Source organism: Chinchilla lanigera, unplaced genomic scaffold (genome assembly GCF_000276665.1).
Source record: "Chinchilla lanigera isolate Chin_1 unplaced genomic scaffold, ChiLan1.0 scaffold00175, whole genome shotgun sequence".
NCBI lineage: Eukaryota > Metazoa > Chordata > Mammalia > Rodentia > Chinchillidae > Chinchilla > Chinchilla lanigera.
Window position 1 is genome coordinate 955,685 of NW_004955576.1, and position 16,459 is coordinate 972,143.

Consider the following 16,459-nt stretch of genomic DNA (forward strand, 5'->3'; position numbering starts at 1 on the left):
CATCTGGCATTCTGTTTTCTTTATCACAAAGGCAGGAGCTAAAAGTAGTGTTCAAAATTTTAAAAGTTAACCTTTAAGGAATTCTGTGACTACATGATACTATTCTTGATTTCTGCCTTTTTCGTTTACAAAGTTCAAAATGTTTCCTAGCTCATTAAGAAATGTGGGCTGATTCCCTCATCCAGATTCTGAAAAGAAAAAAAAAACAATTACTTATTGTTATTTTAATTAGAGGACTTATGTTCATACTTATAAGAAATGTTTTTGTGTGGTCAAAAGGTGCAATCTATCAGTGTCTGCAACCTCCTATAGCAGAATATGAAGAAATGCATAATTGTTTGAGTAAAAAACATTAGAGAGTAAACATCAAAGATCATCCGTTGAAAATTTTCGGATATAGACATTATAACAAAAGAAAACAATGATAATTACAGAACAGGTTGTCTAAGGTGAACACAACAGTCCCTTCCATCCCATGCCTTCTCTTACAACGTGATGTTGACACCACCCCTAATGAGAGTTTGGGTCTGTACTACTTCATGGATATGGCTGTGTTGTTGACCAAGATGGAAAAGATTATATGTAAATCCAGGGCAAAGTTATTAAAGATGGTAGAGTTTCTGCATTTTTCTACTTAATTACCTTTGGAATATTTCTTCCATCCCACGGAGCATCCCAGAATCTACTGATGGTGACAGCTGATAGCCGTCATCAACAACTAGACAACTCTAGGAGGACATCTGCAGGTGCCTTTAGACATAAACCCCATCCATTTGTAATCTATGTGAAATAGAAATACATTGTGTTTGTTTAAACTTCTAAGCTTTTGGGGGGCAACCAGGAATCAACTTCAGAACCTCACACGTCCCAGGCAGGCCCTGAGACACTAAACTAACCCCATAGTCCCTAAACTACTAAATTTTTGAGGAGTTGGATTTTTGATTAATTTGTTTTATTTGTGGTAATTAATAATTAGAACAATTTTTGTCAGAACTTTTAATTAAAATAGAAAGAATATTCTGAGCACATTCTGTATATTATTAATCCTTCTTCTGCAGAAAGGCTGAATTTGCAAATGGATACTGGACCTACTCGATTTCATGATTATTCTATAGAGATAGGAAACTGTTTGGGATGGGGTGATTTATGGGTAAAATGTAATGCACAGCAGTCCACAGATTTTCCAAACCATGACCTAACGTATTCAATGCAATTGGGAATAAGTTATTTTGTCAAAAATGTGTATGCACACCCTATGGACATAGAACTGGACAATTCAAATATTTCAATATTTCTTTTTCTATAAAATGATTTATCCATAAGTCTAAACAACTCCTTAAGGGTGATACACATTCCTTTTGAAAAACTAAGTATAGATTTTTTAAAAAAAAACATAAAGTTTACTTTCACGTAACAGACTCTAGACAGGTAAGACTTAACAAAGAAACATGTAATTTGAACGTCTAATGAAATTAAAACAGTCCGGATGTCAGCCACTTGGACTCTACTAAAATACATTGTAAAGCAGAATACATAGGAACAAATATTTTGTAACATTAAAAATGACATTTTAGGTTTTATGTTTGGTTTGGGAGCTAGATTCTGCCTTCATCTGCTGACAACAACTCTTCTTGATAAGCAGCTCCTTGAGCACTACAGGTTGTTAGTGGAAACTGAACAATATATAACAGGACACTATGTTTTCTGCAACTCAAGATGCCTTTCATGGACTAGGTGCTATCTAACGCACTTAGCCATAAAGCCTGACATGTAAGCCACTCCATTGTTAAATGGAAATTGCACATATGTGACTGGGCTTGAGCAGTTTCAGAAACTGCAAGTATGACACATGAACAAGTGGCCTTAACATCATTATTACTCTAGTTTTACAGTCTTCTGTCAGTCGGTGTGTACCTATGGTCTCAGAAACTGTCCCATTTGACCTGTCGAGATATATATATAGAGAGAGAGCACGAGGTGTACGAATGGTTCACCCATCACATGGGTGAAATCTACTCTTACACAGTCGTAGCACTACAACTACTTTCCAGAACACAAGTGAAATAATGTTGAAGGAAAATCTTCAGAGTGGATAGAACCTTGGGGTACATAGCTCTCATATATGTTGCTTGGGAGAAAATATGGCCAGATGTGTAATTGTAAAGATGTGTGTCTATGTACCAATTCATTGCCTGTAGCCAGTGTTCTTGAAGGAGTGTTACAAACTTGAAAGAACATGGAAAATTTGAGACATAGATATTTGGCAATAAATTATTTGGATAGCCATCTCCCTCATTTAAAAGAATGTAAAAATATTTGTTTCTTACTTCAATAACCCTGATAAGAGTCCTCAGAAGAAGAGGAATTTAGTAAGAAGATATACAAAATCCCATTCTGTTGATAGCAGTCAACCACTTTATTCATACAACCATATCATTGCCCAAATGGGCTCATTAACAGAGTGATCATGGTGACAGAGACGCAGGTTATGAATGGGCTCAGGACCGTTGACTTACATTCCCCAACAATGACCTGGCTGCTACAGCCACTGCTGAGTGCCCAACTTGCTAAAAAAAAAAAAAAAAAAGACCAACATTGAGCACTGGTAAGACATCATTTCCCACGATGTTAAGCCTACACCCTGAGGACAAGTTGAATGTATTTGACTGCTTTCATCATGAAAGTGGCAGCTCTTTGTTTTCACTGAAGTAGACATTTATTCTACGTAGGTGTTTTCCTTCCCTGTGTATAATGTTCGAACTAGAATTACTATCGTCAGCTTTAAAATGCTTCACCTACAATTAGATTCTTCTGCACAGCATTGATTCTAACCAATAAATGCTCTTCAAAGCTAAGGAAGGGTGGCAATGGGCTCATGTTCGTGGAATCCACTGGTCCTGACACACTCCCCACCATCCAGGTGCAGGTGAGTTGGTACAATGCTGAAAGCGTCTTTTGAAGATGCCAGCGCAGAGCTGCCATGTAGCAACAAATAGCAAGCCCAGGCAAAGTTATCCATGTGTCTGTACAAGCTCTTAGTATCTAACCTCTGGAACTACTACCAGAGCCCGGCTTCCTTGGTACAGGAATCAATGGGTGAGAAATGCAGATGGCACCACTGATGATTACTCTCAAGGGCTCACTAGTGACTCATGTACTTTCTGCTTCTTGTGACTTTATGTTCTACTACAGTAAATCTCAATGTCACAAATGGAAAAGCTTCTACCTAGAGATACAGCATGGATTCCACTTATACAAACTCTGATGATTTCTCCAGGCCACTCTGGGCCACTCATGCATCTGAATCAATAGGCTGAATGACAGTTATGGCGCTAATGGTGGTGATTACAACAGGCTATCAAGACTAGTGCCCCTCAGGGGAGGTAATGATGATATGTTTCAAACTCAGGGGATCCCTCCTGACATCTAATATTAACGTGGCCTGTTGTTAAGGTCAGTGAAAAGTTACAACAACCCAGTCCAGGCAGAAAAGAACTTTCCCAGATGCTTCAGGAAGAAGGATTAGCTCTCCATGTAGACAACTTGGAGATAACATGGAGCACCTGAGATGGCGCCTGAGAACGTGGAATCTTTGGGGGACGTTTTGCTGTATTCCTATACTATATAATATAATTATAACCGACCTAATATCAGAAATTAAGTGTTAATAAATCTATATTTTGTATGTCAAGTCATGTCAAGAGAAGTATACACATCACCCGAAGGAGGTTTACCCACTAAAATGGGGAAGAGTGAGTACATGCTCATCTCCATGCGGAGTGGTTTCATTACGTAATGTGGAATTGTAAACTTTCTGTTATCATTGTTTGGAAAAAAGTATACGGTTTAAGGAGACGTGCTTGGTTTTGAAATTGACCTGAGATGCCCCGTGACTGCTAACCATGACATGTCTGCTTGACTGGATTATGCAATATCTAGCAGATTAGCAAAGTGCCCTGCTGGATCTGCTTGTCACATGCTTCAGATATGACTGGTATGTAGTTCACCACTTGTCCAGGGGAGGACCTAAAGTGACTGTGGATGGCATCCTCCAATGGGATAACAAGTCAAGGAGCATTAAAAGAGTGAAAGTGCGTGCCCATAGCTGTGTACTAAAGCTCCAGTTTTCTCAGCTACACAACTCAGTGTTGCACCAAAGACTCTCCAGGTAGGTCCCAGGCTTTTGACATTGGGGTGGTTTTGCTTTTGCTCCCTTTTATTCTGTGAATTATAGATTCTTGTGCAGAGCAGCTACTGGACTTTTCTGGGTCTCCATCACAAAGACAACATCTGTGGACATTCCTGGCTCTAAATTTGTAAGCCAACATAATTATCATCTTGCAGAAATATACCACCAGAGAATATAAGTGCGTGTGTGATGAATATGTGCTCTCTTGATTCTACTGTTCTAGAAAACTCTAACCATACAATTATATAATAATATATCTAGACTATGTTGACTGATTTCCAGACACAAACCACAAAAAATTAACAAGATACTACTTACTTTCAACCATGGACTCATTTCCATTTGCACTAGCTTTTTTAAAGCTTGAATTGTGTTAAATTTCTTATAGTGAAGATGGACCAAGATTCCATGATCTGCCTGTCTTCAGAGTCTTCTTCATCATCTTCAAACCTTTAATTTCCCCAATGAGCCAAAGACCATCAGTCTGTGTTTTATTTGATTTGGAAAATAGATCATTTCAACAGGGAATAAACTCTCATTTATGACATTTTTCTTTTCATATATCAACTATAAATTCAAAATGTCTTTGCTAAACTCTTATTACTACATGTAATGTCTAGCTATAAGTTTGTACATTTCTCTAAAAGGGCATTATATTCAGTGAGAAAATATGAAAACAAAAATTGTTAAGTCAATGCAGAGGTATATTAGAAAAATTTTAGAAGAGACATATATTGGAGGGTGAAATGCATGCAAGCTTAAATTCAAGGCAACAGTATTTCTAAAGAATATACCCTACTTTTACACCAGAATTCCTTCCGTGTATGAAAAAAACTTAGCAGTGGAGGAAGGCATGGTTAGTAGTGTGTCCATCAAGTACAGCTTTATGAACTGTTGTCAACCAGCTTCTGAGTGGAGAGGAGTATAGAATGGCACTCTGGTATGCTGAGGGCTCTGATTCCTCCACACTGCTCTAGCACCTCCTCTATGCTTACAGAAATTGATGATCTCCACAAAGTGATTTAGAGGCATGGATTTAGTCATTAGAGGAATGAATCAACAACTGCATTCTTATTCATTGTACTCACATCATTTGGGAATCTCTAGGTGCTGCACAGAACATTAAGCCCTAAAATGATGATTGTTTTCATCTCACCCAGATTAAGTTGGGTCAGAGAAGGCAGATCCAATCAATTTAAAGCAGAGAGTGTAACATTCTACTTATCATCTTTATCTTACATTTTGCTGTATTTGTTGCATACATTTTAAAATTTAACTAACCTGTCAGTTTTGAAAGAGAAATTTTATAACTGATAGTACAAGCGACTCCTTCTTAGGTGAAATACATTGCTATTTATTTCAGAAACTGCAAAGAAATAACTGTAAATTTTAAAGTAAATTATTTCAATACTTTTACAGATCTCCCAACCCACAGTGACTCCCTGAGCACACCTTCATCACTCCTCTCAGGTCCTTTCCAGCATAGTTGACCAAAACCTTTCATTTGTACCTTCTCAAAATGAGTAAGAGATAAAATTACATTTATTGTATGAAATTTATGGGAATAATGTGATGATAAAAACAGAGGGTTTGAAAAGGAAAGAGAAGATCTGATTAACTGCGAACATGAAAATGTCAAAGTTTAGAAACCAGCCTCTGACCTTGCAGGTGGGAAAGCCGGTCCTGCTCTGGTGAGGTGTGCTTCCTGTCCTGTTCACCACCATGGACATCAAGGGGAAAGGTATGTGCAGCAGGTCGGGGAGATGCTGGTTGCATCGACACTCTTGCATGGGTGAATATCTATAATTGAAGTTAACAAAAACGGATTTCAGCTTTATACTCACCATAGCAATAGTCAGTGGGTGTATTTTATCACAGTCTAGAAGGGCAAAATTATCATTTCCTGCTACCCTAGTCTGTTATATGATTTGACCAACCTGAGTGAGCACAATGATAATTTTAATTCTGAAGTCATAATGGAGAAAATAATGGTACATATAAATTTTTTATTGTTTTATGAGTTTCACTTAAGCCTAATTACGTTTTGAAATGATAAGCACACTACTGTTAATCTTGTTTTTTTCTTAGAGCCTTTTGTTATAAACACAAGTTATAACAACCATAAATTTTTCATAGCACACATGACAAAAATATTTGTTTTTTTATGATAGCTTAGATTTTAAATGTCAGTCCAATGATCAATGGTAAGACTAATGTATTTACAGTTTATAAACTTTCACCAGTTATGCATTTGTTCATTTGTCTATGTGCCAAGTACGTTTCATTTACATACATATATAGAAGATCTATTTGTCAATATTGCATTACTATAACTTGTACAAAATAATGTTTTGGATATATAAGTATTTGGAAAGTAAAATTGTGTGAAATAATTCATACCACAAAGTTTTAATTTTGCAACTAAAATGTTATTTAGTTACATAATATGATAAATAATTTCAGGCATATTTATCTGTAATAGGTAATTTTTTTATTTATTTTCCATATATATCTTTAATATTTACCTAGTTTGACCCTGAAGATTTTCACCTGCATTTATCAAAGGTTCTGTGGAACTTAGTGTTCTGATTATTACCTTCTTATATCAGAAATTCTTCTAGAGCTGCCACTGAAAGTAAAAGACTTCTTTAGTTGCTGTTGTATTTGTTTTTGTGCATACCAGAAATCTTTCTCAGTACCTCACGCTTGCCAGGCAGGGGTTGTGTCACTGAGCTACAGCCCCTGCCCCTAAGATGACTTTAATATACCGCAGATCAATTTACATTCCAACTGTGAGCGCAAATTGTTGATAAAGTAGAGGCTTGCACCTTGCCATCTACTGGCAGCAAACTGAAGGATCCACCTCAAATCACTGACAACGACTTTTAAAGAGCGAGTTTTATAAAGCAAATGACGTGGATCCTCTGTAGCTTCAGAGAGCCCTTTTATCCCGCTACACAATGCGAAGTGTTGTTCTTCCTGAGAATGACAGTAATTTCCACAAACACTGTGCTTCCAGTCATAGATGTGGCCCCGATGCACAGATGCAGACTGACAAGCAAGCACTGGGCAGGATGAGGCAAAGCCCAAGGACTAGAGCATGGGTGTTCCACACATACCCTCCTTGTGCTAACAATAAAACTATGGCAAAATCATTTCACTATTCTTAGTCTTTCACTTTAATAAATTTGATGATTGTTATGAAGGCTACATCTGTGTGCCAAAGTTATCATAAAGTTTTAATTTAGTAAAATATCTAAAAGATTTAGTAAAGTATGAAACAAATGCATGGAATTATTATAGTGAGTTAGCAGACTAAGCCCATAGGACTTTTTCTTATGATAGTATTCTCATCCTACCTAATATCAGCAGGCGAGCAGTCCTGTATTTATTCTTATTGTGCATGAAGACAAAACATGCAGATAAAATGTGATGTTTCCATTTAACTGTTTAAGATGCCCATATCTACGAGTCAGTTAAAAAATGACAAACCCTCAGAGATTTCTACTGGTGATAAGGTGCACAGTTTCCTGGGATATTAAACCATTTTAAAAGAAAATGGATTAAAAGTTTGAGTCAGTATTAATCTAATTTCCAAGTGTTTCCATGCAACCGAGGTATTTGTGAGAATGTGTCAGTTGCTTTTCTCTTGTTGCTGGGACAAAACACACAACATTCATAGTTAAGGAAAGAAAGGTTTACTTAGCTACAGTGTGAAGAGGATTCAGTCCATAAGCAGCCAGCTCCAAGGCGGGGTGGCAGGGCATAGAGCCAACCGTTCTAAAGGGCAGAAACAGAAAAGGCAACAAGAGCAAAGGAGGGGAACAAGCCTCATTTCCTCCCTTGTAGTGTAAGCAGCCTACCTGCCACGGGGCAAGTGCAGCACTCGCACAATCTCTGTGCCCTTCTCTTGAAGAGGCTGAGGACGTTTACAAAGTAAGGACCCCGGCTCCCTGATGAGTCACTTAGTTAAGCTTCTAAACTTGTGAAGTTGACACAATAAATCAACCATAACAGAGAGTAATATGAAAATGCAGGAATCATCCACTTCTTAGACTGTGAAAATATAACTCACCTATGGCGACAGAGTAGAAAGTGTTGGCTCTTTCTTGTCTGAGTGCTTACTGCACCAAGTTGTGTTTTGGAGGCAGTGGAAACAGACAAGAGTTCACTGAGCAGGATGGATTGTGATGATGCCGTGAACTAGGTCATTGCATATGTTTGTGGTTTTGTTTAAACAGGGTCCCTCCTCCTGCTGGCTGTGTCAACCCTGGTCCTGTGCCAGAATGTGGCCTCCAATCCCATCTGTCTTCAAGACACAAGATGCCAAGCGTTCCTCCAAGACCTGTATTACAAGGCACTCTTCAGTACCATGGAGATGCAGTTCAACTCTTTAGAACTGTTTATGAAAATTGTAAGTTTCTTACATTCTGTCTCTTTGTAAAATAACCACCATTGAATAGGCTATATTATAGTATAATTATAAGGAAACTTATCAAGCAAATGTCAAATAATAAAAAATTAATATATTAAAAAAGATAATGGTAAATACTCTTGAATGAAGGAAAAGAGAAATGTTACAAAAATCTGATTGTCAAAAATTAATGATTTTTTAAAAATATTCCCTTAATACTCTTAGCCATTAATAATTTAAACACCAGACATAAATCACTTTGAAACAGAGCTAAGAGCACTGATCTCTGGCTCTTGCCCACAAGGCACAGTCCACGGGCATTCTGCACTGGACACACTTCTGATATCCAGAAAGGAGAACAGCTTTGCAATGAATTGAGCGGACTGAGTAGTGTTAACTAACCGAAACCATGCCAGGGGAAAAAAGTACCAAAGTAACAGCCTTGAGAAACTTCCCCATGCTAAAATTACTTCTGGAAATATTTTAAGACTAGGAGTTTATAATCATGATCAGCTAGTTCATAGGAGGACAAAAGCACTCCCCTTCCTCTAAAGCTACTTTGCACATTGTCTTCTATCTCTTCTATGCCAACAACAGGTAAAGTTTTAGAACAACCAAGCACTTCCATGTAGAATAGAGCCCAGGTTTTGTGATGCATACAGTGCGTATATTTCACTTTATTCACCTGTGTTTTCTTTATTTTTTTTCTACTGGTCATCTTTCATCTTCCAAACCATCCTAGCAGTCCCTCTACAATTTCACAATTTTGGCACAATATTAGTCACTAGATTTCCTTTGATTTTAAACTTAATTCATTACTTAGGATTTCCTAAAATGTTTTCCTCTATTTTCTTACTTACCTTGCCAAAAATAGTATTTTGAATTCATGGTTAACTTGGAAATATTTGTGTGTATGGATTAAAGCCAGTTGACAGAAACACTTTTGCTAACATTTATAAAAAGAAAGAATACCATTTTGGACCAACTGGAAAAAAAGATGAAAGAGGTAGGCATAGATGCATTTTTGTTTGTTTATTTGTTTGTCTTTCTGGTACCGGGAATCGAACTCACGACCTTGTACCTGCCAGGCAGATGCTGTGCCGCTGAGCTAAATCCCCAGCCCTGCATAGAGGAATGTGAAGGATGGTGGTATTCTCCTCAGATCCTAGAGAAAACAATACATAGTGTACTTGCAGCTTTGTAGTTTTTACTATTTCACTGCTAGCATTTCAAATCAAAACTCTAAGAAGGCTGAGACAACGGGGAAATAGGAAAGATGGCAAGAGTTGGAGAGGTTAGAAAATGAGTTAAAAATGGATCACAGAGTTAATGGAAAGCAGCATGGGAAACAGCATGCAAAAGGGTAATTTTCACTATATTTTAGATTCAGTTTTTATAGAGATCTGATTTTTTAAATCACACATGTATTAGTATTTTCACAAGAGATTCTTGTTTTTAATGCTCCAACCAAAATGATGGCATTTTCTTCATCATTTCAGACAAAACAATATTCACAGAACCTAGTCTTCCATATACCAGGGATAAGAAGCTGCCACACAGCTCAGATCCCAGTTCCAGCTAGCCAGCAGGAGGCCGAGCTGTTGCAGGTGAGTCCCTACCCTGGCTGTGCCAGAACAGCTGAGGCGCTGCAGTGGCTCTGCCGGACACCAGGCCCTATGAGGCTCTGTGGTCCCTCGTAGCAGTCGTCACATCTGCAGAGGAAAAGGGAGGAAGATGTGCAGCCCAAAAAGAAGTGCTGTATGTAGTTAGTGAACTATGCACAAAATGATGATGATTGTTCCACAGCCAGAAACTTACCACGCATCTGATGTAATTTTAACCAATGCCTTGTGCCTAGGATTCAAAATATACTGTAGGAGAGTTTGAACTGAATGGGATATTCATGCATATATGTAAGAAATACAGATTTACTTTTATTGATTACAAGTTACCTGTGCCCCTTGCATTTGTGGGATTTACATTACTGACCCCTATCTCTCCTGACTTCCAACACTCTCCTTCTCTTTCTGCTTGTGCTTCTCCAATACTAACTTCTTCACGCTGCCCTTCTCCCCTGCCACCTCCTGTGTCTTCCTGGAAAATCACCCACTGTGCATATCCTGCTCAATGTTACATTATATTCCTCACAGACGGAAGTCCAATCTCTCTTCTGAGGACAACAAAGTCTCCATATCAAGCCTTAATCACCCAAGGATACACTAACATTTTAGTGTTGTTATTTCTCTTTTGATTTGTAGCCATTAAAAAGTATTAACCTGATTTTTAAAAATGGAAAATAGTTCAGAAGAAAAATAAAGCCCAGAATAGTGAAGACATATATTACCTCTGTCTCTCCGACCCGGAGTCTCGCATAACTAACCCAGCTGCGTCTCACTTGTGTTTTGTGATGCTGCAAACTGGCCACATAGCACAAAGACATCATCCACGTGGTGATCCGCTTGCTGCGCTCCTGGGACGAGCCCCTGACGAGCCTGGCCCTGGAAGCACACCGTCTGCCAAAATTACAAGACTTTTTCTCCCTCAAAAGAGGAAGCATTTCTCAAACACACCGGGAACTTACTCAACTGGCAAAGAGGCTAGCAAGACATGTGAGCAGCCTTTCTATACTTTCTTAATTTTCTGATAATGAGTTTTTTAGCTGTGATGAGAAGTGTATTGAAACCTAACACTTTGCACAAAAAATTTCTGGCTGGATCTTCCATCTCCTAGATTGCCATGCAACAGTTTAAAGCCCTGGACAACCACAGTATAGATTCTCATGTAAGGGACTGTTGGGGTTTGCTGTCCTGACAGGGCCCAAGACTTATCCCTTTATGGGGTCAGTGGTTAAAGATATTAAAGGAAAGAAAGTCAGAGCAGAACACTGGCAAAAGAAACTTTTCCATCAAAGGTCACAGGACAGCCAGAGGAATTGGGTCATATTCTTTTTCTAGCCTCCTCATACAAGAGGATTAGAATGATAAAGGAAGACAGAAAAACTCAAAATCATATGGGAGATTCTGCCTCCACATCCTTAGGCAGAGTAGCCTGAGGAAGCTACATCATCAGTGATGTCTCACAAGCACAAGATGTTAGAGCATCATAAAAGTATGGAAATCAGTTTTGGAGAATATTCCCAGTTAGATTAAGTATAGAAATTTCTGCTAAATTTTGGGTTTCTTGTTGATCCTAAATGGAAATTTGTGTTATTAACTTAAATATTCAGAATACATTGGGCACAAGTATATTGAATCGATATATATGATGGTTATGTCCATTCATATAAGCAGATTCCAGCATTAATGTGATAATGGGCTCCTTTCTGAAATTGTCATAAAAATGTATCATATACAGAAAGATATTTGAAATTAGATATATAGCAGAAACTATTTTATGTGTCTTTTTTACCTAAATACATGCTATCTTGTTACATTTTCATTGGAAGTAGCTATTTGACACCCCTAAAAATATATTAGCCAAGGAACACAGAAGAAACACCTTAATTTAAAGTCATTGTTCATTACTTTGACTAGCTCCCTGAGATCACTGACATCTTCTGTAATGATTTTTGTTATTTTTCTACAAATTTTATAGTTACACTGAATAATTTCATATTTTTAAAGGACATTTTGTGTTAGGGTTCAATCTTGAAAAGAAAATAAGATTAAAACTGGATTAAAAATAAGCACATAGGTTGCAAATTTCAGTAAAATATATCATTACTCTGTTAGAGAAAGTTCAGCAGATCAAGGTCTACAGTTATGCCTGGTTTCCATCTTTGGCTTTAAAAATGAGCTGACCTCCTCAGAGGCAGCACAGTGTTACTGTGGCTCTGGGATCTGAGGGTCTCGCAGCTCGCAGAGGCCGACGGAGGAAACAGGGACCCACGGACCTCGCTCTTGACTGTGCAGCCCTTCCGTGAGCACGGTCTCTCCCCACCCCACAGCAAAGCCTGCAGAGTGGCTCGTTGCTGCCAACAGCCTCCTTTCTGCACATGTCATTCCCAACCACTCCCTCAGGACTGAGCTCAAAAGCAAGAAGTTGCATCTCAGATAAATTTGGGACATATTTTTCTGGTTGGAATGAAAGACCTGAAATTTTTTGTCTCTCATAACTTTAGTTTCTGCTCCTTAAAATACCAAGTGCAGAATTCAACATCTCTAAAGTCTTGGTACATATAAAATATGTGGAATAGATTCAGTTCAAAGCAACAAAAGTAAACTCTAAACTATCAGAAGTAAAGACAAATGGAACATCAGGGTCAAGTTTCAGGAAATGTAAAATTCCCTTAAGCACAAGCATGGGAGTGAGTGAGCCTCTCCAGGGTTTTTGTTCAATCCATACCTATATCCAAGCAGCACCTTTCTGGATCTCCACGTGTCTAACCCTGCAGTCACATACTTCATATCTTATCAGCTACATGTTACAAAAACAACACATGTGTTTTGCTTCTAGTTTTTAGATAATAAGTTTATGACATGCTATATTGGATTCATGAAAATTTATTCTTTGGTTACAGTTTGAAATTTCCATTACTTCTCAAATTTCAATTGAACAAAGTGAAAAATGAAGATATACAAATACAAAGTTTTAGGGGCTGGGTATTTAGCTCAGCGGCACAGCACCTGCCTGGCAAGTGTGAGGTCATGAGTTTGATTCCCAGTACCAGAAAAAAAACAAACAAAAGAATACAAATACAAAGTTTTAATGTGACTCTCTTTTGATATCTAGCTTGATCCTGAAACCACAGACAACGTGGACTACGCTTCATGGTCAGGACTTCAATTGCTGCAAGCATCTGATGAAAAAACTTTCCACACGACATTTTATAACACTGTCCGCTGCCTGCTCATTGATTCACAAAAGATTGAATCACTTCTTGTGTTTCTGAATTGCAAAATTTCCCCTGACAACTGCAATGACGTACCGGTTCCTTTTGTTTCTGAGAAGCACTTTAATGATACATCATCAGCAATTATTTAGGATTCATGGTTTTTAAAGGCATGTTTGAGGGGCTGGGGATTTACCTCAGTAGCACAGTGCCTGCCTCGCAAGTGGGATGTCGCGAGTTCGATTTCTGGTACCAGAAAAAAAAAAATAAAATGAAATAAATAAATTAATAAAAAATAAAGGCATGCTTAAATATTGTGTTTAAGGGATTTTTTTCTTTTAAACTAGAAACATTTTTTGACATTGTCAAAATCTTCAGAGTCAAGTTTTCAATATATCTTTTCTTCATTTAACAGAAAACCTAAAGAAAAAATATCAACACCACTGAAATTTTCTAATGAAAATTGGTGCCAATTAATAGAAACCAGCTCTGCAATTAAGACAAAAGAATGACTGACTTTTGGGTCACATTGAATTAATGTGGAAAATGTTATCAAATATATTGTTAGATTTCTATTAATTGCTAAAACCAGGTCATAAAGAAGAATGCATTTTCAGAACTTTTCTGGAAGCCATCCATGTTCTGTGACCTAAATTTCACAGTGTTTGGACTGACAATATAAATTCTCTTGTAATTGCATCTCTCCTAAAAACATGAATTCAGTAAAAGTTCCAAAAATACTTAGGACACAAACATCAAATGGCTTTAGATTCCTCCAACTCCTGTCTTCAACCACATTCCCCTGCATGGCCATCTCCTTAGCTTTACCTTGGAAACCCTCCTTAAGGTTACTCACTCTGGCTCTAAAAATCCAGCAGTTGAGGTCCAGCTTCACCTCATAATCAGCTATTTTATACTCTCCTCTTCCCCTATCGTGGTTCAAGGGACACAGCAGGGAATACAGAAGTGGTCAGTTTCTACACGTTTCCTTCTGCTCATTCTCATGATCTCCATTTCTCTGACAAGTTTGGAACTGGTTAGAGGGGCACAGAAAGTGAAAAGTTCAAATTCAGTAAGTGTGAGGTGCTGTCCTAGATGTCCCAGTGCTGAAAAGACTCACCTCAAATCACTCTCAGGGGCATGTGTCTGTCTTGGATTCGCTCTTGTGACTCTGAAGGCACCCAGCAGTGGGGGCAGCACACTGCAGACTGTCTTCCTCACAGAAAAGCTCAGGTTGACTCCTAGGTCTGCCACTGATAGTAGAATTCTTCACAGCCACTGCTGCTGCACCCTCACATTGGGAATCATGTACCCTAACCCAGCGGGCAGTGGAGTGACATCACTCCTTCAGCACGGCCGTCCCCTTCCTGATATTTTCTCCGGCTCTCCTTTCTTCCTCCATAAATCTATCCACAGAACACGAAGTTGAATCTATCAGCACGCCTTCCCGGGAGCAATTAGTCACCACTCTTTCCTTCTCTAAATACAGTATGTCATTATACCTGGCAACAATAACTTATAGCATATGTCTCCCACATTTTCCACCAGCTAAGTGATAAGGGTGTCCCCCACCCACATACACATCTTAGTACTGGACTCACTGAGACTGGGTGTGGGTCACTCACCCTGGCTCTGCACAACCTAATGGGAGGGCTCACTCGGGGCCAGCTCTTCTTACGAGGGAGAGGGCTTGCTTGAGAGGTTTTGCATGAGTATTAGAGTTCCTCAGGGATCTGTCGTTGGTAGAAACCAAAATCTTAAAATATATTTTAAAAAGCAGGGTTAAAGATGAGAAAGGGATGGACAACATGTAGTAAGCAATGAAACTAAGTGAAGGGTAGTGCTACATTGCAGGAATATCTAAATCTACCTTAATTTTTAAACTAAATGTAAATGTTTTCATTTTTCTGTTTTTTCTTTTTATGTCCTTATTTTCTACTTTGGTTTCTTTTTTTAAACTTTTTTAATTTTTCTACTTTTTTCTGAGATATTCTTTTCTATTACAAATGTTCTTTGTCCTTGTATGTTGAATGTCTGTAGTTTTAAAGAAAAGCACAACAGAGCATCAGTCCCCACTTGAGTTTAAGGAAATTTTTTAATAATTCTCTATCAAGATATAACAAAAAAGAATGTTTTTCCTTTAGTCACAGTAAAATTTCATAGGAAAAACAATCTCTTTCTTCAAAGCAAGGTTTATTTTTGTCTTAATCTTGCCCTTAACTCAAAACACAGGATATGAAACTTGCAGAACACCACAGACTCCTCTGTAAAACCAAGCTCTGACCCCTTTGCTTCTCCTGAACACAGGCACAACATCCACTCACTCCAGTATCACGGGCTTTCCTTCGAAAAGCAGGGAATTATGAGGAAATTTCTAACATCTATATTGAGCAGTTTCTAGTTTCTATATTGGTGAAGGTTCTAACACTATATGTTTTTTACTTAATTGCCTAGCTGGAAGTTTCTAGATATTTGAGGAGAATAATATTTCCCAGTGGCATGATTTGGCAACAACACACTAGTAATTTTATGAAACAGAAGGTCACCACTATCCCACCTACAACATCACGTATTTCGCTTTTAGAAAGTGTCCATTCCAAACATCAAGTTAAGACTTCTAGTAAACCACCAATGGAGTGAGAATAAAAGATCACTGCTTGTATGTGACATATAAACTGAATACTGAATTCTTCAGAAAGATTGAGCAGAAGCATAGGTGTTCCACAGATTTTGTAAGGAGGAGTGTACATAAGGATATTTAAAAAGAATACAACAACTACTCCTATTCCAGCAATAATGCCTTTCCTTTTTTTTTTTTTCTTCTGTTCATTTCAATGTAAGTTTGCATTTCACTGCATGGCCCTACTCTATCTCTAGGTTATTTAATTTTTAAAAAATGCATCCTCACTTAGTAACCAGACCCTATCCACTATGCTTGACTTAGTATCTACTCTTGAGTTTTTCTTACCAAATTCAGCACCTCTTCAAGTTTTCCTAACACTGCCAAGTCTAAATGTCCATGTAC

The 16,459-nt window shown here is 38.0% G+C and overlaps 1 protein-coding gene across 1 annotated transcript; it reads left to right on the top strand.

Moving 5' to 3' along the window:
- Positions 1-4,084: 4,084 nt before the first annotated feature.
- LOC102007286 (prolactin-like) lies at positions 4,085-13,685 on the top strand. Its single transcript, XM_005413940.1, has 6 exons — positions 4,085-4,168; positions 5,858-5,930; positions 8,431-8,603; positions 10,103-10,210; positions 11,033-11,212; positions 13,335-13,685. Exons 2-6 carry the CDS (start codon positions 5,912-5,914, stop codon positions 13,584-13,586), a joined length of 732 nt encoding a protein of 243 aa, XP_005413997.1. The 5' UTR covers positions 4,085-4,168; positions 5,858-5,911; the 3' UTR covers positions 13,587-13,685.
- The last annotated feature ends 2,774 nt before the right edge of the window (positions 13,686-16,459 follow it).